The sequence below is a fragment of the Trichosurus vulpecula genome, chromosome 8 (assembly GCF_011100635.1).
Source record: "Trichosurus vulpecula isolate mTriVul1 chromosome 8, mTriVul1.pri, whole genome shotgun sequence".
In the NCBI taxonomy this organism is placed as follows: Eukaryota; Metazoa; Chordata; class Mammalia; order Diprotodontia; family Phalangeridae; genus Trichosurus; species Trichosurus vulpecula.
Window position 1 is genome coordinate 96,708,123 of NC_050580.1, and position 26,749 is coordinate 96,734,871.

Consider the following 26,749-nt stretch of genomic DNA (forward strand, 5'->3'; position numbering starts at 1 on the left):
CATAGACACATTAACCGTCATTGATTTACTGGCAAATCTATGGCAGTTCGCAGGTCTCAGGGAAGTTGAGAAGAGAGTGTATCAGTCTTTGTAAATATTCCCTCGCCTTTCTTGGAATGTCATTTCCCCACCTACATTACTCCTTCCCAAATTGGAATTCATGAATAGCAAAAAAAAAAAAGTTTTTAAAAACCACTAAGGTGTCACTTTTTGCTGCCCCAGATTTCTGAAGTAGTTAAACACGTAGCAGCACATTTTTGTTTCAGACACATTCTGTTTGTAGAGTCACTGGGTCATCTCTGTGGAGTTCTTTGGTTCAGCAGAGAAAGGGCTAAGAATTTGCAGGGTGGTAGTGATTAAAAATAATGGTAACAGTGCAGTAATGATGACTAACATTAGCCTAAACTGACAGTCGTTTGAATCAAATGGACAATTGGATATTTCTGTGTCAGGCCCTGGGATACTGCTCAGTAGATCTTAAGGTCATTTTAAGGCCTTCGTGGAGCTGGTGAAAATGTATGCATGTTTATCCTGAAGCAGTACGCTTTTCCCCACATTGTGTTTTTCAGTGGACCGCTTAATGGCATCGCTGCATTTTAGCGCCAGGTGGTGGTCTTGTACTTCCTCCTTTTCTCTGAGTCCGTAGATGAAGGAGAAAATACAACTTGTGTCACTTACCTTGTGTGGGATGCTGGGAGAAAAGTACTTTGTGAAACTCAAAATGCTACATCAATATGAGCTATGACTAGAGACTGGGTGGTGTAGTCAAAAGAAGGTGAAACCTGTAGTCAGAAATTCCACGTGTGAATCCCAACTCCAAAATCCTGGCTCTGTGGCCATGGGCATGACATTTTATCTTAGGCAATTCAGTTTCCTCTAAATCACTGGGTCATGGTGAGTAAAACATTTTTTAAGTCTGAAAGTGCCCTAGAAATGTGAATTGTTATCCTGAAGCCCTATTCATCCACCCCGCCCCCCCCCCCCAAAATAAAAACTAATAATAAGAAATTCCAAAGGGGTAGGGAAGAAACCTAATTAAGAGTTAAATGGGGAAAGCTCTTCTTTTCTTTCTTCTTTTTTTCCCTCTTTCTTTCTCTTCTAGTATATTTTGAGAGTTGATAAGAACTGCTTGCCTTCCCTGCTCAGATAACAGTATTCCATTGTTACTAGGGGATGGAGAGCACTGAGCCTGGAGTCAGGAAGACCTGAGTTCAAATCCTGCCTCCGACACTTACTAGATAATGTGTATGTGACCTTGGAAATCACCCAACCTCTCTCAGTCTCTGTTTCCTCTGAGTTCCTTGCAGCTGTACGTCTATGATGGCACAATCCCTCCACCTCAGACAACAAAATGTCCTTTCTTACACTTCATTCAGTTTGCAAAACATTCCCCACGTAGTCCTCCTGAGCACATGCAGATGTTTCAGCTGGCCAGAAAATGCAGTGATGGGACGTACTTTGTTGTATGTTTTTTTTCTTGGCTGTTTGTGGTTCTTAAAAAGTTTGACCTTCTTTCACACATCAGGAACTAAGTAGCTGTTTCTGGCTGAGACAATCCATGGCTGTTGTGAATTGGTTACTGAAGTTTTCCAGAGTCTCTGCTCTCCAAATGGAGGAAGGCATAGTTGGAGAAGGGACGTGCTGATCACAGACTTTTTAGGGTGTTGCTACAGCCTTTTAAGGCTATTGTTTTTTTTTCTTCCCCTACTGAATCTGGTGGTGTGTGAATTTTCATGGCTGGCTTTAACTGAACTCATTTTCATTTGATTGTTTGGGAAGAGAAGGAGGAAGATATTCCAGCTGATAGTTTGTGTCAATGATCCTTCAATACAGTTCTGACACAAATATTTCACCAATCAAAACTTTGAGTTCCTACTAATCATTTCAGTGAATATGTAAATCGAGTTCATTTGCAGCTGTTAGTTGGCCTGATGTTTTATTTTGTTTTGACCCATTTCCCAAATGTTCTTTTTGTTTTCCACATGTGGATTTTGGTCTCTTAGCAAATTACATGTGATTTATTTTCATCTCACTGTATGATATTATTCTGTATCTCACACTTGTAGGGCTGTCGAGTCGGGGTCTGCCCGTTAACCATTATCATCCTTCTCCAGAACCTCCAATTTAACAAACAAATGAAGATGGAAAACTTGCTGTTTTGTCTCCCTTTGTTTTCACTTTGTTTCTCCCTGGCTGTCATCCCCTTTGATAGGTTTATCCTTCTAGGATGTTGCAGAATCGCCAGGGTAATCCATATTCTTTTATGCTGAGCTTGGCGTCCTTTAGTCATCTGTTTTCAAAGGAGACTCAATGTGTCTTTTTGAGGAAGAGAATGCTAGGGGGTCTTTTAATAGCACCAAGAGGGAATGACAAGAATCACAGTTGATGCATCAGAGATGGTGGCGCGCTGGCTGCCGGCTTGGAGCAGTCCAGCGTAATAAACAAAACATGACCTATTGATGAGAAGAGGAAACTGAAAACCGAAGAGAAAAACTGCCTAAAGCACAGAAGGGGAGGTCATACATCCTAAGTCTAGAGCTGCAAGGGGGAGAGTGATGAAGGGGAAGGCAATAAGCACTTATTAAGCACCTACTGTATTCCAGTCAGGGACAGCCAAGTGGCACAGTGGATAGAGTGCTGAACCTGGAGTCAGGAAGACCCATTTTCCCAAGTTCAAATCTGGCCTCAGATACTTACTGGCTATATGACCCTGGGCAAGTCATTTGACCTTGTTTGCCTCAGTTTCCTCATCTGTAAAATGAGCTGGGGAAGGAAATAGCAAGCCACTCCAGTATCTTGGCCAAGAAAACTCCCAATGGGGTCACACAGAGTGAACAAGAACTGAAAAAACAACAATAACAACAAAAAATATTTTGGGCACAGTGCTTTACAAATATATCATCCGATCCTCACAACAACCTTGTGAATTAGTTGCTTTTTACAGTTGAGGAAAATGAAGTAGTCAGAGGTTAAGTGATTTGCTTAAGGTTACACAATTAGTAAGTGTCTGAGGCTCAATTTGAACTCAGGTCTTCCTGACTTTAGGCCCAGGGCTCTAACCGTTGGGCCATCTGGCTGCCTCAGAGTACAACTAGTCCATTCCCCTCCCTTCCCCTCCCCCCCAGTTTAATTTTATACATAAAAAACCTGAGGCCCAGGGAAATTAAGTGACTTGCCCAGGGGCACTTGGGTTACAAAGTGGCTTTCAAACTCAGGACCTCTGATTCCACTGGCAGACCACTTTCTGGTAGAGAACACTTATGCTGCCAGTGTGATTCGTGTTAATTGTAGAGGGAGCAGAAGAAGAGCACTGATTTTTCTACCAGCTCTCTGCTTTCTAAAAGGGAATCCATTGCCCATCAATTGGGGAATGGCTGAACAAGCTGTGGCATATGAAGGTAATGGAATACTATTGTGCCATAAGAAATGGGGATGATACGGACTTCGTAACAACCTGGAAAAACCTACACGACATAATGCTGAATGAGCGGAGCAGAGCCAGGAGAACACTGTACACAGCCACAGATATATGGATTCCGTGAGAACCAACCCTGACAGCCTTCGCTCCTCTCAGTAACACAAGGTGCAGGCACAACTCCAAAGGACTCACGATGGAGAATGCTATCTACATCCAGAGAAAGAACTATGAAGTTTGAATGCAGATTGAGGCCCACTACATGCTCGCCTTTTTCTCTTCTCTTTTGTTTTTGTTTTTGGGTTGATTTTTTTTTTTGGTTCTGTTTCTTCTTTCTCATTATTCATTCCATTGGTCGTAATTCTTCTCCGCAACTTGACTAGTGTATAAATTAATTCAATGAGAAGTCATTTGTGGTAGTTGTATGAGATTCCATGCCATCTTGGGGAGGGAGGGGGAAGGGAGGGGAGAAAATCTGGAACTCAAAAGTAGGTAGAACCGTCTGTTGTAAACTAAAAATAAAAATAAATTAAAAAAAAAAGAGAAAGGGCAACACAGATGACGTACTAACAAGCTCCAATGTCAGAGTCACTTTGATGTTAATGTCTTTTACTAGTAGTGCTTTGGAACATTTTTTCCTTATGGTTGTTAATATTTGGAAATTTTTTAAAATAACTCTTTATTTATACCCTTTCATTGCTTATCTATTGGAGATGGCTTTTAAAAATATTTCAGATGTATAATGTATTTGTACATGTACTCATGTCTGTGGATAAACATATACACCCACACATATGTATGTATATATGAATATGAGTGTGAATTGATTACATAACATGGCTACCAAACCCTTTTCAGAAATTTAAGATAAAATATGGCTTCTAGGAATAAAGACATGATAGACCTGCTCAAAAAAAAAAATAGAAGGGAATCCATGTGACGGATGTTCATCTTTGGTTATCTAGTGTTAATGTAATAGTCTGTATTTGTAAAGTAATTAATTTTTTTCTTACCCATTTGCTACTATGATCTTTTTATAAAAAAATTTAATATAACTCTTCTTCTATTTTTCTTTTTTAAATTAACAAGCATTTATTTTTTTCCTCCCTCCACCTCCCCTCCTCCAATTTCTTTTTTTCTCTTTTTTTTTTTTGAGGGGGGAAGGCAGAGCAATTGGGGTTAAGTGACTTGCCCAAGGTCACACAGCTAGTACATGTCAAGTGTCTGAGGCCGGATTTGAACTCAGGTCCTCCTGGACTCCAGGGCTAGTGCTCTACTCACTGCACCACCTAGCTGCCCCTACCCCTCCTCCAATTTCAAAAAGAAAGAAAGAAAGAAAGAAAGAAAGAAAAAAAAAACCTTTGTAAATTATATGCATTGTCAAAGCAAATTCCTGCACCGGTCTTATTGAAAATGTTTGTTATCTGTATCCTGAATCCATCCCCTGTTTGTTAGGAGCTGGTGCTACTATAACCTTTCAGAAATGCTTATTTGGCTGGGTTAGTTAATTAGTTAATAAACATATATTAAGTGCCTGATGTGTACCAGGCACTGTGCTAAGCACTTAACAAATGAGATCCAATTAATACAGAGAACCTTGAGCTTGGAGTTATACCAGATTATAGATTTATAGTTCCAGAGAGAAGTGACTTTGCCCAAAGGCACCCAAGTAATAAATAGCATGGGATTCAAAGGCAGGCCCTGGAGCTCTAAACCTAGACTCTTCCCACCCACCACACCACTAGAGACAGCCCAACAGAGGGAAGGATGAAGGTGAAGGATAAGGCCTAGTTATGATCTTCTTGACTTTCAAAGTGAAGAACTTTATCACTGTTAATAATGCCTCTGAGGGAATTTGTGTTAGGTTTTACTCTTCTCCCCAGCCTTGGTTACAAAGGGATTTTCCATTTTCATCACCTCCTTCTCAACATCCCACGGCTACCATTGTCAGTTTATTAAGTATCTGCCATGTGCTTCTAGGCCCTGTCTTATCTATGATCCTTGTCTAGATAATAGTGACACTTTTTGTTTATTTTGTTTATTTTAACTGTGTACTTCAGGATCACGTTAATTTATATGAGGATGCAGGAGATTTTTGTCTTCCCAGGGCTGAGTCAAACCATTTAGGCTGGAGTAAAAAGCTGAGTGGGCAGCTAGGTAGCATACAGCACTGCACTTGAAATCAGAAAGACTCCTCTTCCTGAGTTCAAATCTGGCCTCAGGCTCTTCCTAGGTGTGTGACCCTGGGCAAGTCGCTTAACCTTGTTTGCCTCAGTTTCTTCATCTGTCAAATGAGCTGGAGTTGGATTGGCAAACCGCTCTACTATCTTTTCCAAGAAAACCCCAAAGGGGTCACAGTCAGGCATGACTGAAATGACTTAACAACAACAAAACGTTGAGCATAAGGAAGAGACAACTCTGATGTTGTTATACCTAGGTATCTAAGGTAGATCAATATACTCCAATATATAAAAATCTAGATTTTTTTCTTTGACTATGATTTTGAATTTTGTGTCCTTTAACTCAAGGGCGATGCCAGATACCCTATGAATATTCAGTAATCATGGAGACATTACTTTCCTGGCATGAAAATCTTTCTCCTAAAATACATGAGACATCCAGATAGAACCAGTTGTCCAAATTTCAGTGCTCCAGGATACCTAAAGACATTCTGAAGAACTGCCATTTAAAAGGATGGAAAAGTTGGGATGTAAGAGGGGGAGGTTTCTTGAATAGGCCTTCTGTAATCTTAAGAAGAGATAATTAAAATATAAAAAACCTGTGATATAAGGGGCCTAGTTTCCATCTCTGTTGAAGAAAACTGTACAAGAAGAGAGAGGCTCTAATTATAATGCAGAAACTGTGCTACAGTCAAAAAAATATAGGGGTAGAGGGTGAAAGCAGCAGTCTCTCTGCTTGATCTGAGTCTCATAGGGTTTCTGTACCTTTGGTGGATCTTCAGCTTTGTGGGGGCAGCTAGGTGGCTCAGTGGATAGAGTGCTGGGCCTGGAGTCAGGAAAACCAGAGTTCTAGTCCAGCCTCAAACACTTACTAGCTGTATGACCTTGGGCAAGTCACGTAACCTCCACTTGCCTTAATCTGCTGGAGAAAGAAATAGCAAACCACTCTAGTATCTTTGCCAAGAAAACCACGTGGATGGCATTGGCATGCCATGGTACAGGGTCAGAAAAAGTCAGTTAGAACTGAATGGTTGAACAACAACTACACCTTTATGGGTTCAGAAATTATATTTTATTAGTTCACTCAGGGATGATCAGGTGTTGGAGAACCAATTCATATTAATGAACTAACTCCAAAGAGACTGGTTTATAAACCAGAACACCTAGTTTGTAATTAATTTATAATGCGTGATATACCTGACAAGATAACTAGTCCTGGTCATTTTTACAAAGCGAGCTCTCAGTGTGGGTAGACCCATTTAGGTAAGCAAAGTATGGATTGGAAAATTGCTTATTGATCGTAGATTTAGTGCAAATGGAGTTAGATGTACCTAGGGAATATTTCCATCAACCAAAACTATCCTGATGCATTTTTCTTTTCCATTTTAGAATTTTTTTTCCCCTCTACAACTGGTACTGGGCATTAAAATGAGCGGACCCTCTCTCTGAGTTCACAGAGGTGACGTAGACAAATTCTGACTCTGTGCCTCTGTTTTCTAGACTGTGTCATTATCTTATAATCATAATGGTGAGGATCGCAGCTTACCATGCACTCATTACTTATCTACTAGTATGCTTGGTGATATTTAGATCATGCCATGTCTCAACATGTCTCTTTGGGGTAGCTTGGTGGTGCAGATGATAGAGCCTGTAGTCAGGAAGATCTGAGTTCAAATGTGACCTCAGACACTTACTCGCTGTGGGGCCCTGGGCAAGTCACTTAAACCCTATTTGCCTCAGTTCTTCATCTGTAACATGGGGGCACACTGGAGAAGGAAATGACCAAGCCATTCCAGTATCTTTGCCAAGAAAACCCCATTGATAAAAGTCACGTAGAGTCAAACCTGACTGAACAACTCAATAACAACACATCGACAGCAGCCTGTTTACAAACCTTCCCTTTCGGCGTGTTACTTCTGCAGGTAGCTAGTCACACAGCTTTGAGACTGTTTCGGAAATTGATTCCATGTAGGATGTTGATGCTTTTGGGGGCCTGTTCCCTGAATTCTCTAGGTATACCATATTTTAGCCCTTCATTGACTAGAAAATATAGGTTGAATTGAAAGTAGAACCTTCGGATTCGAAAAAACTTTACAAATAGACCCTGGGACTTGCTACTGAGTTATAAAATAGAATTTTTAAAGAGATACTTGTTTAACTTGAATTTCTATTGCAAATGAAGGCAGAAGAATAGATCAGATGCATCTCCAAAAAATAAACACACACACACAAACACACACACACGCATACACACATACCAAATGTGCATACTGAATATCTGTAATTCGAGACGTCCTTTCTTGTGGGGCAGGAGAATTTCTATATGAAGTGGCTTCCCAGTGCCTTTCTCTTTGATTTCCATTTATGCCGGACACATGAAGGAAAACATAGAATTAAATTTCTCCTTTTGAGCTTCAAATGGTTTATAGGAATTTTCCTTCTGTTTGTAGTCTATGAAAAGGAGCCATTAAACTTGACTTGCCTAATACAGAACTTGATCACTCTGGGCTCTTTTTCTCAGAAGTTGGAATGGCATGAATGGGAACAGTTTAGGATAATGTCAACAGCAGAAAACAAACAAATGAGTGGCCCAGTCCATTTTTCTACTCACCAACAGGCTTTCAACCAAGTTAATTCTGGTAACAGCATCAGTTAGAAAGCTTTGGTCTATGTTTGAGTACTCATAAGGGAGGGAGGGAGAGAGAGAGAGAGACCGAGGAGAGAGAGAGAGAAAGACAGAGAAGGAGAGGGAGACACACACGTACAGAGAGAGAGAGAGAGAGAGAGAGAGAGAGAGAGAGAGAGAGAGATTGGGATTGGTTATGGGTGGTCCTTAAAGCTTTGATTTGCTTTAAGAACTGACAGATGACTCTGAATAATTCTTACAAAGTGAAAGTAAAATGCATTTCAGGCAGATGGTCCTTAGTCCGAGTGCTGAAGGGAACAGAATGTGAAAAGGAAATGATTGCTTGATTATGTGACCAAGGAGGGAAAAAAATCTTTAATTGAAAGTACCTCTGTTCAAACAGGGTAATTATGAGCTGTTCCCTTTGAAGCCCAGGGTTGTTGTGAGGATCAAATGAGAGTAATATTTGTAAAGAACTTGGCACACTGCCTGGCACACAATATATAAATACTTATTGCATCCTTCCATCCAGTCATTCTCCATAAGGGTTTCAGATAATTGTGGTATTTCAGATGTGCTTCTTCTCCATGGAGGTAATGTTCATATCTCATTACTGGCATAGAAAGGTCAAATACTCTGGGGATGACAGGTCAAAGTCCATTACAATAAGAATATCTGAATTTTTAAACAATTCCCAAGATTCTGTTGATAACCCTCCCAGAACCCTTTTTTTCCAGGCAATATTTGAAGATTCCAGAGCAACAAAAGAATGCAGATTGCTCCCTCAGAGTTTGTTGGAAATGAATGATCTGCTTTGGTTCCCTGCTGTGCTGCTTAGTGTCTAGATTACGTTGGGTTATTAACCTCCCTGGGCCACAGTTTCTTCATATCCTATAGGCAGCTAGGTGGCACAGTGGATAGAGCACCAGACCTGAGTTCACACGCAACCTGAGTTCAGATCCTGACTCATACTAGCTATGCAACCCTGGGCAAGTCACTTAATTTCTGCCTCAGTTTCCTCAACTGTAAAATGGAGATGACAATAATATTAACATATACTTCCTAGGGTTGTTGTGTAGATGAAATAAAATAATATTTGTAAAGTACTTTATAAACGTTAAAGTGCTATACAAATGCTAGCTATTTGTTATTATCTGTAAGATTAGGAAATTGGACTGTATCACCTCTAAGACTCTTTGCTGCTATAAAGCTATGATCTAAATGAGTTTTCAAAAATCATTAAAGCACAAAAATTATTTATCTATTCGTGGACTCCATCTGCATTTGTACATATTCTCGTCCCACTTGGGACTCTTTAAATTCACAGATTAAAAGAATGCAAGGGTGTCCTGCACAAAATCTGTTGCACTCCCTATATAAACTCCAAGGAATAAAGGAACAAAAAAGAAGAAAGAGGAGGTGTATGTAGTACGTGTCTGTCCAATGTTCTTCCAGTACAGCCTGACACAGGACTCTGACTTCAGCGCCACCAGAATCCTGAATCCTGAACCCACACTGTGGAGGCTTTCTGAGGAATTTCCCAAGAACCCATCTTGGGGAAAAAGCATGCAGTGCTCTCCCTCTTCCCCAAAGTCAGTGTCAGTCCTAAAGATAGGTGATGGAGTTGGTTGCCACAGACGTCCTTAATTGACTCTTTTTTTCCAGGCAGGGATGGCCACCCCGGAAAACCCAGAACAGCTGATTATCGCCTTGGAGCCTGAAGCAGCTTCCATCTACTGCAGGAAACTTCGCCTCCACCAGATGATAGACCTGAGCAGCAAAGCAGCTGTCAATGGTTACACCTCCAGTGACACTGTAGGAGCTGGGTTTGCACAGGGTACCTCTCTCTCTGTCTCTTCCTCTCCCTCTTTCTCTCCTCTGGAGTTCTCTCCCTTTCTCTCTCTGACTTTTTCTGCCTTTGTTTATTTTTATTTGTTAATCCATCAAGGGCTCCTTGAAACCAAAATATTCCATTAGAACAAGGAGCAGTTTCCCAAGAGGTCAACCTGAATCTGCTTTGATCCTTTATTTTTTTTCCCAGACCCTTGGAGGGACCAAATGAGCCAAGAAAAGGCTCATTTTCAGCATCTTCCAAAAAGATTCTTATTAGAACAGATGAATGGGAAGGAATGTTCCCTGAATGCAACATCAGAGTGCCATAAGAGTTCTTAGCTCTATATTATACTTGACTGTTAATCCTGTCTATTAACTGATTCATAATCTAACATAACTTGCTTGTTTTTAATTCATCTATTAGGACTATTTACGTATATCTGACTCACTGGAACTGTTTCATGTGTTATTAGCCTATTACATGCATTATCAGAAAATCTAGTTAAACTGAAGGAAAAACCCAACCCAACAAGTTTTCTTTCCATGTTTTTTTTTTCCATAGATAGAAAGGTGTACAGTTATGGGGAATGTAGAACCGTGTTTGAGATGGACCATTCCTTTTTAATAGTTCCCAGCATTTGTAGCAATCAGCAGCTTGTTTTGTGTCCCTAAAGCTTCTTTTCCCTTCATCAAGGGTTCTTGGGGACTACAGAGCTTGATGAGGTTTCCTTCTTCATTGGTCTCAAGAGTAGCCAGTGTGGATAGAAGAACTACTTGAATGAGTTTAAGGGAAAGAATGAATTTGTCTACGCAAGTTTTGAATTTTCAAATGAAAACATAGAGTGAGAGAGGATACCCACGGAGCCTATCTTGGAAGTCCCCCTCATGCACTAGAGAGAATTAAGCCTGTGCTAAAAGCTACAATTTCATCCCAGGCTGCATTCATAAAGGCCAGGGGAAGAAAGGAGAAAAGTTAGAGCTGATTTTGTGAATAGTTTCCACACACAACCTCTGGGCCTTATCTCCTTGGCTGATCGTGCTCCACTGAGTCTCCCTAAGGACTTTGAATTTTATTTCAAGTAAAAAAAAATTATCTGGTGGAGAATTAAGTGGCAACGTCTCTTAGCACCCACTTCCTTTGGCTAAACTAGCCCAGAGTAATCTCTTCTACTGTATTCCTATTCTTTTTCAAAGAAATAGCTGAGTCTGTCCTACCTCCATCTTCATTTTCTATCAGACATCTAACATTATGAAGTGTTACATACAAGTGCATTTAATTTTTACATATTGATAAAAAAAATTTTTCCCATCGCAAACATCAAATTTTGGCTGGATGATTCTAGACTTTTAACAACACACACAAAAGCTTCTCGAGATTTCTATGATTTTGAAACATAATTGAGCTAGAATGAATCAAGATAAATGTGTGATTAGGTGAAAGATACAGGTTTAGAGCTTAGTAATGAAAGGGCAGGACACCCTAAATGCTAAGAAGCTTTCCAGAAGCCACTTTCATTAAATATGAGCAAGAACGAATATATTTTTAGGCAAGCTGCAACTCATTGTCAAAATAACATGCATGAACAACCTGGATACTTATGATACCACATGATAGTGGTATAGTCATTTTAGCAAGTTCTCCGGCATCAATTCATTCTATATCAAGGTAATTTTGATGCAGTGCTTCTGAAAATAAATCCACAAAGTAGCAGAAAATGTGTGCTTTGAAAGCTCTATTTTCTGTTTATTTTTCACTATCATTTTGTACTTATTGTGTTCTGTTTATATGCCTGCTGGTATGTTAAGTTTTGGAATAACCACATTTGTTCAAAGCATCTTTTCATGTATATCGACTTCAGACAGGAGGTTTTCATGGCCCAGTAAGTGACATCTAAGAGTTTGAGAGGCATCTTTCATAGTGTTTATTTTCACATAATAATATTTTCCCCAGAAATCATATTGCCTTACCTCACACCAGCACTTTATTGTAAACATGTAAACAGAGATTGAGATGACCTGAAGCTCAAGGATCCACTTGTGTATGCCCCTGTTTACAATGATCTTGTTAAAACCAAGCTTATTTGAATCTCAGTTTCTGCATTTGTAAAATGAACCAGTTGGACTTTATGACCTTTCAGGTCCCTTTAGCTCTAAGTCTGGGATTCTATGAATACAAATTAGCCTTATATATTGCAGTAGATAGCACAATGGATAGAGTAGAGTGCAGGACCTGGAGTCAGGAAGACAGGTCTTCCTAAGTTCAAATCTGGCCTCAGACACTTACTAGCTGTGTGACCCTGGGTAAATCACTTTACCCTTTTTGCCTCAGTTTCCTCATCTGTAAAATGAGTTGGAGAAGGAAATGGCAAACTACTCTAGTGTCTTTGCCAAGAAAATCCCAAATGGGGTCACAAACAGTTAGATATTACTGAAAATAACAGAGCAAAAACAACTGTAGTAAATGATCTTTCTGATTATACTAGGTTTATTCGAGCTTAAATGCAAAGTTAAGCTTGATTCCAAAGCAGTGTGGTGTAGCAAAAGAGCGCTGGATGGGTAATCAGGAGGCCTGGGTCCTATTCTAGTCCCTGTCCCTAATCAACTACATGGCCATTGACAAATCGCCAACTCTCTAGTTCCATCTATAAGTTGGGGAACGTATTTACCCTTACCTGCTTCCTTAGTTTTGCTGCAATTTATCAGAGATAATAGTAGAGAGGGTCAGTACTTCTATGAAAATTTAAGGAGCTATAACCTGACAGCTGAACTAATATTAACCTTTGAGCCTTTCCCTTGAGTTTTCACTGAAAAGCAAAACCTCTGTCTGGTCAGGTATTAAATTCGCCACCTAGTGGTTAGAGGGAGTATGCATTGGCTTCATCAGTTTCAGGAACATGGCCAGGAGACAATGTGGCACTTTATTTCTTTCCAGAGCTAGACTTGGAAAATCCATCTCTTATTACTTCCACTAGACATAACCCCTTGAGGTGAAGTTACCTAATTGAGGGCACAGCAGGGCTAGTTCACAGACAGTGTTATCCTGGATTTACTCAGTACCATAATACCAGGAAATTAGCCATTTTTCAGTGTTTCAAAAAACCCCAACCAAACAAACACGCAGAAGGGGGTTTCTGTGAACCTTTTAACAAGGATGAGGGCTTTAATTACAGACTGGTTTAATGGCATAAGACTGAAGGGAATAATGACTTTATCTAAAAAGAACTAGTTTTATAATTCTCTTGTATTTAGCCATTTTGATCAAACATTTACTTAAAATATTACACCTCTAAACTTTCTTATACACTAGCCTATACTTAGTATAGAGAAATCTATCAGTTTTTTCATGCCTTCTCATACTTAGTCATTTTCTCTCTGTTGACAATTAGCTAAGGAACACGTACGTCGTAATCGGCAGAGTCGGACCTTTTTGGTGGAAAATGTCATAGGAGAGATCTGGTCTGAATTGGAGGAAGGTAGAGTCCTTGAATGTCCTTTACTCTTACTGGTTTGCTGCTCCTAGCAAAAATGCATTCCCATGACTTTGTTTTGCATTTTTGAAAAACAAAATAAATTGAGATTATAGATTGCCCTTTTTGGGGAGATGAGGGAGGAGGGTATGACTGCATGCTATAAAAACCAAACAATTCAAGATATTAAGGGGATTTTGTAACAGACCTGAATTTCTTCAGATAGGATCCAGAGTACCATAGACTCAGGACAGAGCTGTCATCAAACACTGCACATTTCGGCCGCATTAACAGAGCAGCAGATTTCCTGAATGTGTATGGAAATTACATATAACTCTGCTTAATAATAATGCCACATTCTTATCATTCTTTCTCATCCTTTTCTTTCCATGTTTCAACCCCTACCATTTGGTAGATGTTATTGAAACCACTCTAATCATGAATAATCTGAGAGTGAACTGCTAAATATGCAACCTCTTGTTGCTAATCATGAATATTCATGGATTTCTCTTGGAGTGCCAAGCTCATCTCCCTTCAGTGGGCTTCCTAGTGTGTTCTGATCGGGATACCCATGTGAAAAATGGCCATTTCTTTTTGTAACAGGTGACAGGTATGTGGTTGTGGACAGTGGAGGAGGCACAGTGGACCTCACCGTCCATCAGATCAGATTACCTGAGGGACACCTCAAAGAACTGTACAAGTCAACAGGTAAGCACTTACTCCGTAGCAAATGATCTTCTAAACTTCATTTACAGCTTTAACTCTCCTAGGACTGGAATGTTATCTAGCATTTTAAATAAGCTTATTTGCAGATGTGCCATTAATAGGAGATTCATATTTATTTGAGTTTGGGCTCATTGCCAGGAGGAATTACTAACACCCATTAAAAAGAGGTAACTGGTAGTTACTAGTTACATGAACCGGAGCTAGACACTTCTCATCTCTGGGCCTCAGTCTCACCATTTATGAATGAAAAGTTTGGACAAGATCATCTCTTAGGTCTCATTTAGTTCTGCAAAGTCTGTTATTCTAAAGATATTGCTAGAGTAAAATATACACGGGAACTTCTCTGTAACTTGGAATTTGCGTTTCTCTGGGGCCATTCCATTTTAGACTCTTTCAAATACTGCAGCGCTCTCATGCTTTCTCCTATAAATTTGGTCATCTCTCAGCCTGTATGCCAACCAAGGACAAAATTCTAGGATGGCAGTGGTATAGAATCATAGGATTATAGAACCGGAAGGACCCCAGCAGGTAAATAACCTGCCCAAGGTAAAGTTAGTCACACATCCTTACTTTGCTTAAACATTGCTAGTTAATCTGGGGCCCATTCTATGATCTGCCTTTATGTGGAGAACGATTCTTAGTAATTTGTATATTTAAATGTTGTTCTGGGTTTAACTGAAGTCTTATGGTTTTTCCAGATTTAAAAAAATTTTTTTTCTGAGAAGAAAATGTCATTGAAATTACATGATATTACTTTTATAACTGGTTGCTTTTAGTAATTTAAGATGTCATTGATTTGATATTTATTTAAGTCAGTGCATCATGGATCTGTAATTTAAGTAAATCACTAAAATTGAGAATTATTTTAAGGAAAAGGAAAAAAAGTTCCCTTGAAAAAGGAGTTCTTAACTTGTGTGTGTGTGTGTGTGTGTGTGTGTGTGTGTGTGTGTGTGTGAGAGAGAGAGAGAGAACCTCCTTAGCCAGGCTGGTGAATTCGAGGAGCCATATTCAGAATAATGTTTTTAAATGCGGAAAATAAAATACCTAGTTTCAGAAAGGAAACCAATTATATTGAAATATACTTATCAAAATATTTTTTTAAAGTTCACAAACACTGCAACACTTCCTCTACATTGAATGAGAATATTAAAAAATTATCCCTGATTTTTTTAAAATCATAGTCTCAGAATTTTAGAATTGAAAGAAACCTCAGAGACCATCTTAGGAGCTAAAGGATGGTATTATGACTTGCTTATTAAAGGGGCTTCTAGCTTTGTTTGTTTAAAAAATGAACCAAAGATGGAACTGCTTACCCATCCAAGGTCTTGTTGATCACAGTTTTCTACAACACCTTGACAGTCACATCTCTGATTGAGAAGTGTTGAGCCTAAAGGCCTACTATGTTTATTGTGTGCTAACTAATCTCTGCATGGACATTTTTTTTAAATTTTTTTTACTTAGGTGGACCATATGGTTCCTTAGGAGTGGATTATGAATTTGAAAAACTTCTGTGTAAAATATTTGGAGAAGATTTTATCGAACAATTTAAAATTAAACGTCCAGCAGCCTGGGTAGACCTAATGATTGCTTTTGAGTCCCGCAAACGGGCTGCTGCCCCTGACAGAACCAATCCTCTAAATATCAACCTGCCTTTCTCCTTCATTGACTACTATAAGAAGTTTCGAGGCCACAGTGTGGAACATGCCTTGAGAAAAAGCAAGTAAGTAAATAAATCCTTTCTAGACAGATGAGTAAGTTAGCCATCTGGTGCTTTACTGGATGACCATTCAGAATTAGGGGAGTGAGGTGGGGAATATTCTGCTGTAGACTTGGAAGAATCGTGGTGGAAATGGAGATAGACTACTTGCCTTGAATGGGTGAGTCAGGGAATGGGAAAAGCAAGGAAGCACTGGAGAATGATGCCCAGGTGTGACCTCCTATCACCTGTCTGACTTGGCCACATTTTTCCTCTAAGTTGAACTATATCCTTGCTGGACCGAGGCTTCCCCAAACACAAGAAACTGCTGTTTCTGGAAGAAAATTCAAGCAGCTTTCACCCAACAACTTGCTAGACTTTTGTGAGCACTTCTATTTTGTAGAGATTTATGAGTGAATTTATAATAGGCGAGTGGAGGGATAGAGGAGAAGGGATCCAGTGGTACAAAGTGAACTTAACTTAATTTTTAAAAACCTAACTGGAAAGGAACAGGCAAACCACATTTCACTCTATTGTTTTTAGACTTGCTCTCTGATTTATAAACTTGATAGGCCCTTGAGGGCAAAATCAGAAACAGTGAGTGGAAATTGCAAAAAGACCTGTTAGGCTTGATGTCAGCGAAAATGTCCTAACAATTTGAGCTGTCTAAAAATAGGATGAGCTACCATAAGAGGTGCTATGTTCCCCCCTCTTTGAAGGTCATCAAGCAGAGGCTGTGTTACCATTATGTCTGGCATACATTTGAGTGAAGATTCCTTTCATGTATGGGTTGACCCAGATGGCCATTGAAGGAAGTCCTATCCGTCTCTCACGTCTGTGATTCTTCAAGGTTCTCACTTACTGGTCCAGCAGTAGATGGACTGCCCACCTCACAGAGTAGTTAAGGTTGTTAGGGACATGTTTGTAATTGTTAGATAATTATAGACGTAAAAGGTGTTATCATTAGGTAGGTCTGCTCACCAGCTTTCTGCAGGATGGTGCTAAATACGTTCCCCACTGATTGGGACATGTCTTGTGTAGGATACTGTTTCCCACCAGCCGTGTCTAAGAAACTTTCATATTCTTCTCCCAAAATATTTGATGGTGACCTATGGTAGGTTTCTATGTGGAACTCCCAATTTCAAGTTTAGTTAAGAAGAACAAGAGAGAAAACAGGGTTGGGAAGCCTGGGACTATTCCTAATGTCCTGAGACTCAGGAACAGGACACTTGACTTGAGGGTGGCAAGGAATTCAATGTAGTTGACTCCTTTGAACTATGAGACAGGTATGGTGCCAAGTTTGGTCTTGTTGTAATAGTACCTTGATTAAGAAGGAAATGAAGGAAAATATCTTCATAAATTGAGTTAAGTCGTTCCATAAAAAGATCTTTTGGGTGATATAGGTATGTGATATACATACACACACATACACATGCATATACACACACACATATGTGTATATATGTGTGTATTGTGTGTATTACATATATACACGCGTCTGTATATCCTTGTGTTGCAGAGTTGTGAAGCTCAAGATAATGTACAGAACATGTCGTAGAAATGTAAATTATTGTATGTTGTATACACATTTCTGATTTCATTCTTGTTCTGTATGATATTGCTACAGCGTAGACTTTGTGAAATGGTCATCCCAGGGAATGCTAAGGATGAGCCCAGATGCAATGAATGCCCTTTTTAAGCCAACAATTGACAATATCATCGATCATCTCCGTAAGTAACAAATAATAGAGACTCAGTTATTCAGTGCAACTGGAAATAGACTGGTTTTTTCCCTGTTCATTAAAACCAACCAGCCCAGTTAGAGATAAGCAACTCATAGGATCTTTGGGAGATTCATAGTGCAGTGTGAGGCAGAATGTTGCAGTGAATAGAATGTTGAACTTGAGTTCAGATTCAAAAGCTTATTAGCATCTGGATAGGAAAAGGCCTCATATTGGGGGGAGGGAATGGCACTTGAGCAGGGATTTAAAGGAGGGTGTATCTCTACCTAAAAAGCAGAAACGAGGAAGGCGTACGTTTTTTACATGTGGGGACAAAGAGGCAAGAGATGGAATATCTCATGTGAGGAATAGCAAAAAGGGCAGTTTGGCTGAATTGTAGAAGGTGTGAAGGGGAATGGCATATAATAAATTTGGAAACCTTTGTTCAAATCCCACGTCAGAAGCTTACTGACAAATAAGGCAAGTCATCAAATCTCAGTTTCCTCATTTGTAATTCTTTTACTATCTATTTCCTAAGTTTATTTTGAGTAAAAAAAAAAAAGTGGCTGTCTTTGAAGTACCAGGAAAATGTGAGTTATTATTAGGTCCTTATAGTCCATTAGAAAGAGGAGTCTTGATAAAGAGAGAAAACAAGCACCCTCTCTCTTCACCCTTCTTCCAGGTCTGGTTTCTTCCATGCTTTCCTTGATTCCCTCCCAAGCTGTCCTTCCTCAAATCTGTCAGGCCACGATATTAAGTGCATTCAGTGTGTACATATCTCATTTCCCTACTAGATTGTAAAGTCCTTGAGGGCAGAGATGGTTTCCTTTCCACCCCTCCCCCAATCCCTACCCCTGGGGCATTTGTATCCTCCTGCCTGGCTGCCCATAGGGACTGGACTTGCAATTTTATTGGCGTGGCGGGACAGAAGGAGGGAACAAGCATTTATTAAGTACCTACTCTGTATGAGACTCTGTGCTAACAGCTTTATAAATATTATCTCATATTTTCTTCCCAAGGACCCTGGGAGGTAGATGCTAATTATTATCCCCATTTTACAGATAAGGAAAGTATGGCCAACAGGGATTAAGTGATTCGCCTAGGGCCTCACAGTTAGTAAGTGTCTGAGGTTGAATTTGAACTCAGGTCTTTGTAACCGGAAGGCTGGCACTCTATCCACTTTGCCACCTAGCTGGAAAGGTAAAGATTGGGGAGAGCCTTGAATGCCTAACAGAGGAGTTTGAACTTTATACAATTGGCAATAAAAACCTTTGACCATATTTCTGTTTTTTAAATTTCTTCTATTCCCAACTGTAATAAACACTTAAAAAAATCATTTCCATATACAAAGTAGAACAGAAGATTTTTTTTTCCTTTTTTGGGGGGAGGGGGAAAGGCAGGGCAATTGGGGTTAAGTGACTTGCCCGAGGTCACACAGCTAATAAGTGTGTCAAGTGTCTGAAGTCAGATTTGAACTCAGGTCCTCCTGATTTCAGGGCCGGTGCTCTACTCACTGTACCACCTAGCTGCCCCTAGAACAGAAGATTATATGTGAAACTGAAGAGCACTATTATGTACACATATATTTTTAAAAGTATATAATTCTGTTACTTTTTTTTTTAACATACTACTTTCAAAGTTGTCCAGCTTGTCTCTTTACTTCTGTTCTCCCTATCTTCCTTCGAGACCCAACTAAAACTCTCACCTTCTGCAGGAAGCCTTTCCCAATCCCTCTTAATTCTAGTGCCTTCCCTCTGTTAATTATTTTTCATTTATCCTGGAGATAGCTTGCTTTGTACATATTTGTTTGCATGGTTTCTCCTATTAGATTGTAAACTCTGTGAGGACAGGGGCTCTTTTGCCTCTTTTTGTATTCTAAGCGTTTAGCATGAGCCTTTCACATAGTAGGCACTTAATCACAGTTTATTCATTGATTGGATTTTCAAAAACACTTCAGTGGCCTGTTTCTTTTTTCTTTTCTTTCTTTCCTTTTTTCTTTTTGGCAAAATTATCGCTAGCACCCTCTTCCCTTAAAATGAAAAAGAAAAAGACAATCCTTGTTAACGAATATACAGTCAAACAAAACAAATGTGTACATTTGTCATCTTCAAAAATGCATGGCTCATTCTTCCCCTTGAGTCTATCACCTTTCTGTCAGACGGTATGGCACATTTCATCATCTGTTTTCTGAAGTCGGAGCTTATTTCTTAAAAATTATTTTGTAGATGAGACTTTTCCCTAACTCTTATTAGTGTGCATATGTACGTTTTAAAAACTGTTAGTAGTTTCTCCTGCTTCTTTTATTTTCAATGCTTTAGGAGGTGAAGTCTCCCATTACTCAGGTGGACCACCTGGTATAGTTCACCATGAGGATGTTATCTCTCCTTAAACAAACATGCTGTGGTTTTTCCCTTTCAGGGGACCTGTTTGAGAAGCCGGAGGTGACAGATGTCAAATTTCTCTTCCTGGTGGGTGGCTTTGCAGAAGCCCCTCTCCTGCAGCAGGCAGTGCAGTCAGCCTTTGGGAACAAGTGCCGAATCATTATTCCTCAGGACGTGGGTCTCACTATCCTCAAAGGAGCAGTCCTCTTCGGGCTGGACCCTGCTGTCATTAAGGTGCGACGCTCGCCTCTGACCTATGGGGTAGGAGTCCTGAACCGGTATGTGGAAGGGAAGCACCCACCAGACAAGTTGCTGGTCAAAGATGGCACACGATGGTGCACCGATGTCTTCGATAAATTCATTTCAGCAGACCAGTCTGTCGCCCTGGGAGAAACAGTGAAGCGTAGCTACACTCCTGCCAAGCCTTCCCAGCTGCTCATCGTGATCAACATCTACAGTGCTGAACAAGACAACGTCAACTTCATCACGGATCCAGGAGTGAAGAAGTGTGGCACCCTCCGTCTGGATCTCACTGGGACCAATGATACCCCAGTGCCCACTCGGAGGGAGATCCAAACATTCATGCAGTTTGGGGACACTGAGATCAAAGCCATGGCCATTGATATTCCCACCTCTAAGAGTGTCAAAGCTGGGATAGATTTCTTAAATTACTAATTCTCACCTTCCATCCCTCCCATCTCCCATTCTCCTCTCCCCCACCTCAACTCACTCACCTGCAATGCTTTGGTTTTGAGGGCTCCATCCTTTCCTTTTCACACTTGCCATCACACCCACTTGAATTTCAGCAGGATAGATGAGAACAGATAGAACCTAGAAACATTGGGGATTTGGAGGGGTGGGTTGAGATGTTTTAATAGAGATTCTGACACCATAAGATTGTCAGAAATAAGGTATGATCTATAGAAATGAACAAATTCAGGGATAGTCAGAGAAGGGCAGCTGGTTCTCAAATACACAGAAGTGGTCAAACGCTCCTTCAGACAGTGAAAAAGAAATATTTTTTGCAGCATTGGTTTGTCTTTAACAGATCTCAGTTAAGCAGAACTAAAGCACTTTTATTATAGTATTTTTAGATTTAATGAGATCCCAGAGCCCAAGGGACACTCTTTGACTTCTTTTATCATAAATATTTGTGATTTTTTTAAAAAAAAATTTTTGAAGGTCAATATAAAAAGAACTGCAAGTCTGTAGGTATTCTCTTTCTTTGTCATCATGTTTTTCAAGTGGTGCTTAATTGGGAGCCTGGAGTGTTTCATAACCAGTCAGAGAAGACTGCCTATACTGTGCACTGATTTTCCAGGTTCAACACAAGATTTTAAATTTCAAGTGAACAAAAAATCTTTAATTTAACAAACTGTGGGCTCTGCTAATCCAGTAATAATAGCATAGGTAGAGGAAGACCTGATGTTAAGCCCTACATTAATTCTTCAGTAGACAATGCTTGCTTTTATGCAAATGGATCAAGCTGCTGCTCTGCCCAAAGTATTATGCTGATCTGCCCAAACATAATTCAGAGATGACACAAGTGAGTTACTGGAACCTCTGACATATGCAAGTCAAATGTTGATGTTAATTTAGTCATATTAGAGCCCTAATTAATTTCACTGATGTTTGACAGGATTATTAAGCCTAGCACTTCAGAAGTTTGTAATACCTGATAAAAAATAAATTTCTTGGGCCAAGCTTCCCCATGAAGTAGTGTTGGCCATTCCTTTCCCCATTTAGAGAATGAATAAAACCAGTGCATAGTGAGTGGAGTGTAAGAACTGAAGCCTTCCTTTGAAATGTGTCATCAAATTCTTTAGTTCAAAATGTTTTTCTAACTTCCTGAAGAGGGCTTTCCAAATAAATACACGATGGATTAAATGGCAGACTGAAAACAAAGGTGCTTTATGGAATAGGCTCCTGGGTCTCTTTCTTCAGAGGGTAAAAACTCTTAGAAACAGGGTGTCCAAGATTTAAAAAAAAATAAGGTTGTGATTCACGAAGACTTGCTGGGACCAGACCTCTGCCTTTTTTGAGTTTCCACCTTACCTTAGTCTTAGTACACACAGTAAGGATCAAGGAAGGAAAGGAATTAGGGACAAAGACACATGACAGCTTAGTAACTCTCTGCCTTGTACATTACTGATTCACGATTTTGTAAAATTTGACATGTTCCTTCATGATTTCTCCAAAGGTACCCTCATGCAAAATCCAGGACCAAACCTCCAAAATGATTGATTGTATGAACCTGGCTCAAAATTCATCTGACTTTTCAAAGCTGTATTTTCTACCTGATGGAATTCATTAAGCTTTAAAGCTATTGGGGGTTTCATGAATGAATAGAAATTTTTATTTAAATGCAAGTTGGAACTACAAACCCATTATCATGGCTAATAGATCTTCTAAATGACATTTCAAAATTTCATTGAACATTTTACATTTTGGCCTTGTTTTCGCTTTAACATCTCTTTGTAGAATACCCTCATAGAACGTGAAACATTAAATACTAGGAATAAATCAAGAATGCTAGTCACTTAACTTGGCATAAAGATTTCTTGTACAATTACAGAGGTATGCTTTCTAGCATCCTCCTTCTTGCTGCCTGCTATGCTTTAAAAGCTAAATATTACAGGTTTTTCTTTGGTGTTACCAACCAGAGTTTACAAATAAGGAAGAATTTGCAATTCAGTCATAAACAATATAATTGTATGTACATACAATATTTGAATAATGTACAGAATCCTTATTTCTACAAGGCTTTTCTCTTGTATTAAAAAAAATGCTCTTTGCTTTTCGTTGAATGCATTCCACTCCGAATTGTTACTGATATCATTTCAATCATTCTAGTTAATGACAGGTTTTTAAAAACAGCAAGTGATGCAATATTTATGGAAGGAAGGTTGACCAAAGAAAAAGAGATAGATGGCTAGGTCTAAATGTTGTCATGAATGAATTGTCCCCATCAGCGATCAGTACCCATTTCAGAGACAGCGGCAGTCTTTATTCTTTCAAACCCTTCACTATTGGCTTTTAGAAGAATGAAAACTAATCACAGATGACTACTTCTGTCACATACTTGAAAGTTCAACATTCTGGTGTCTGTAGGCAGTCTGACTTCACATATAGAATAAGGCTGATTTTTCAACTCCTTGCTTGTGGGAAACTTTGATGATTCTTGAAGCTCCAGCTTATTGGGTAAAAAAAGTAAAAATTCAGTCCGTACAAGTGGCATTTTCAATGTGTCAGCATGTAAAGGAAGGGAAAGAAGGGTGGATGACTCCATCTTTTCTTCATTATAAAGTGTGAACAAATTATTCAAAAGTAGGATTGCCTTTGAAGGGACTTTCCCTTTATCCAGAACTTTCTCCTTTTCCTATTGTCAATATTCTCCTACCTTGCATTCAAGATATGTCTCTTTAGGCCAGGTAGACTAGATCACAAACCCCATGAATTGTAGTGTGGGCAAATGTGATTGAATGGGGCCGGAAATTCTACTGGACTCTGGAAATGCAGCCCAATTAGACAAATTCATTAAGAATTCTCATGTATCTAGTAGCTTTAAAAAAAATCATATTGAAACTTCCTAGAACTAGATCACTCTACTTTAATGATACATGTTCTGATCTTATAGAAAGGTTTGAAGATGTGTTTTCTTGACCCACTTTACTGAATTCCCACCCCCACCCCCACCCCCAACTGTCATCTTGGTAATATCTTGAAGGCAGGGACTGTAGAATTTTCTTTGCAACTTCCCCACTCCGCACACACCAAGCATGAATAAATGTTGTTGAATGAGTAAACAAATAACACTGATAGGAAATAATAAGATATGTTTCAATTTGAGTGGAAGCTGGCATAAAATGTTCAAATGAACTTTGCAGAGTGATGACTACAAAATAGACCCTTTCCCGTCACTGTTTAGGTCAAGTTTAACTGTTAAGGGTCCAGGTCCAGATTAGGCTGCTTATTGTCAATATGTCAAGGGATGGCATGTATCAATATAAACTGGAGTCAATAAAGTTTATTTGGGAAGGTTGGACTTCACGCTGCAAAGACTTAATGGCTGTAATACACTGTATATTCATGCTAAAAGTGGCTTAAGCGGATGACTAGTAGAAAGAGTTGTTGAGCATAATGTTAGACTATTAACCTGCTTGGAGTACTAAACAATATAATAAAACACCAATCATTGTGGTTCTTCACCTCTCTGCACAAGGGAAATGTGAATCTCACTTGGCAGCAGCTCACAACTTGTCAGGACTGTATCTGCAAACTCCTATGTCTTCACAGGTGTCTAATAAAGCAAAGTAAAGCTCTTGATTGGGTATGCCCCCAAATGTGTATTTATTGCTGGTCTCCAGGGGTTAAAATTAATAATAACAGCATCAGTAATAAGTAACATTTATATAGTTTGCAAAATGCTTTACAAATATCTCATTTCATCTTTCAATGCTGTTTTTATCCTCATTTTACAGATGAAGAAACTGAGGCAGACTGAGGTTACGTGACCTGCCCAGGGTCACACAGCTGGTGCATGTCTGAGGCAGGATTCAAACTTAGGTCTTCATGATTCCAAATCCAGTGGTCTATCCATTGTGCCAAATTGCTGTTTGTATTGTTACCAGTGAGCTTCCCCTTCCAGACCATATTGTCTAGAAAACAGAAGTTTAAGAATATGACTCGGTTTGGGTTTTTTTTTTTAATGCTGACATCATAGATTTTAAGTTTTTAGAGCAACACAGAATTGACTTCACAGTTAATCCTACTGCATCCAAAATAGACCAAGATTTCATTGAAGGTTTTTCTTGCTTTAAGGAAGCAGCTAGATGGTACAGTGGATGGGCTGCTGGGCTTGAAGTTAGCAAGACCCGAGTTCAAATCCTGTCTCAGTTATTTACTGTTATATGACCCCAGGCAAATTACTTAATTCCCCCAGCCTCAGTTTCTTCATTTGTAAAATGAAAAGGGTAGACTTGATGGCATCTTAATTTCCCCTCCAGCTTTAACTCTGTGATCCCCTTAATCATAAAAAGAGTAGAAGACTGGATACATCTGTCCAATCTGCCTTCTGGGGGGAAAAAAGCACTTAAAATGAGATGTGAAAGTGAATGATACTTCTTTGTGGCCAAAATTAGTCCTCCTTTCATTTATTGTATAGGAGGAGGAGGAAAAAAAAATATGGCCTGGGGTCACAGCCTTGACTATGTGTGACTTATATGTCAATGAGAAAGTCTCTCATAGAGATAGGTGGGTTAGACAAAAAAAATGCAGGTGGATTTGGAACTGATTGAATGACCAGAGCCAAACAGAGTCATTATTAATGGATAAGGAGCAGCTTGGCTGGAGAGGTCCAATGGAGTGCCTTAGAGGCCCATGCTTTGACCACGTACATTTTTATCAGTGACTTGGAAGAAGGAATGAATGGCAAGATCCTTAAATTATTCATTGACACAAAGCTTGGAGGCAGTCTGGGTCCAAAAAGATCTCAATAGGTGGGAATGATGGCGCTGAATCAAATAAGGTATAATTTGATTTAAAAAAATAAATCTCTACACTTTGGGTTCTAAAACTCAACTTCAAAAATATAGGAATGGGGAATTGTGACTGGATAAGAGTGCCCATGGAAAAGTTCTGAGGGTCTTAGTGGATCACAGACTTAAAACTCAATATTAATCAAGAGGGTACCACGCCAGTGGAAAAAAAAAACCCCAAAACTAACTAATGTTATCTCTTAACATCTGGAACAAGTTCTGCTATTGGTCAGAATATACGTGTGTGTGTGTATCTGTGTATGTATATATATATACACACACACATATATCTATATATGTGTATGTATATATAAAGGGAGAGAGAGTACTATCTTCAATGCTAACCAACTCAGTTCCCTACATGTCAAAATATGGGAATCACCATGGATTCAGACATATAGGACTGTCGGGATATAGTATATGACTATGTTGGTATTTCCTGGCCAACAATACACTCTGGGCATATAACTAGCCAACATCACTATCCAGCTTCTATTGGTGGTATGTAACTTAGTACCTGTCAAAATGTCAGTGGATTTTTGTTGATCCAAATTTGAAATTGGACTCCAATTTATGGGTGGGTAACAAGACTCAGTCTTAATGAATCTTCTACTTGGGTAATACAATAGGTTTCTTGGTGATTATCACTCTTGTGATAAAATTGTATTTGAGACCTTTAAATTGGTATCAGTATACTAACACCAAAACTTCATGTTTTCATCCCAAGGTTTGTGCAAATTTAGGCCAGATTGCCTCCTCTTCAACCTTCTGCTTTAACTTCTTCCCAACTATATATATATATATATATATATGACATTACTGAGAGATTTAGCAATGAGGGCACAGGTCTCCACTAATAATAGCCAGCAAATCCTATTGGGGAAAAATTCCTGTTCGCAAAAGGACAATTACAGGTTAAAAAAAAAAACAAAAACATATCTGTCTTCTCAGGGTTAGTACTCCCTGCTGAGAAACTCCATGACCCATGAACTTGATGGAAATCTTTCAGAATTGGTATGTATCTTTTTAAAAAGTGTTCTATTAGTGTCTTTATATTTTTAAATCATGCTGTTTGTAGATATGCCTCTTCCCTGGAGAACTGAACCTTTCCTTGGAACCAAGGAAAATAGTTGGGCAAAAATAACAGCCACTGACTGTTTGATGTTT

General features: G+C 39.3%; 1 protein-coding gene across 1 annotated transcript in view; it reads left to right on the forward strand.

Moving 5' to 3' along the window:
* The window catches only part of HSPA12A (heat shock protein family A (Hsp70) member 12A), a 101,706-nt gene extending 77,330 nt beyond the window's left edge, over positions 1–24,376 (forward strand). The window contains exons 7-12 of the mRNA XM_036736006.1: positions 9,887–10,058; positions 13,441–13,527; positions 14,125–14,229; positions 15,709–15,967; positions 17,571–17,674; positions 20,083–24,376. Coding sequence (XP_036591901.1) covers positions 9,887–10,058; positions 13,441–13,527; positions 14,125–14,229; positions 15,709–15,967; positions 17,571–17,674; positions 20,083–20,720 — 1,365 coding nt within the window. The 3' untranslated portion in view covers positions 20,721–24,376. The remainder of the gene's footprint in view (positions 1–9,886; positions 10,059–13,440; positions 13,528–14,124; positions 14,230–15,708; positions 15,968–17,570; positions 17,675–20,082) is intronic.
* The last annotated feature ends 2,373 nt before the right edge of the window (positions 24,377–26,749 follow it).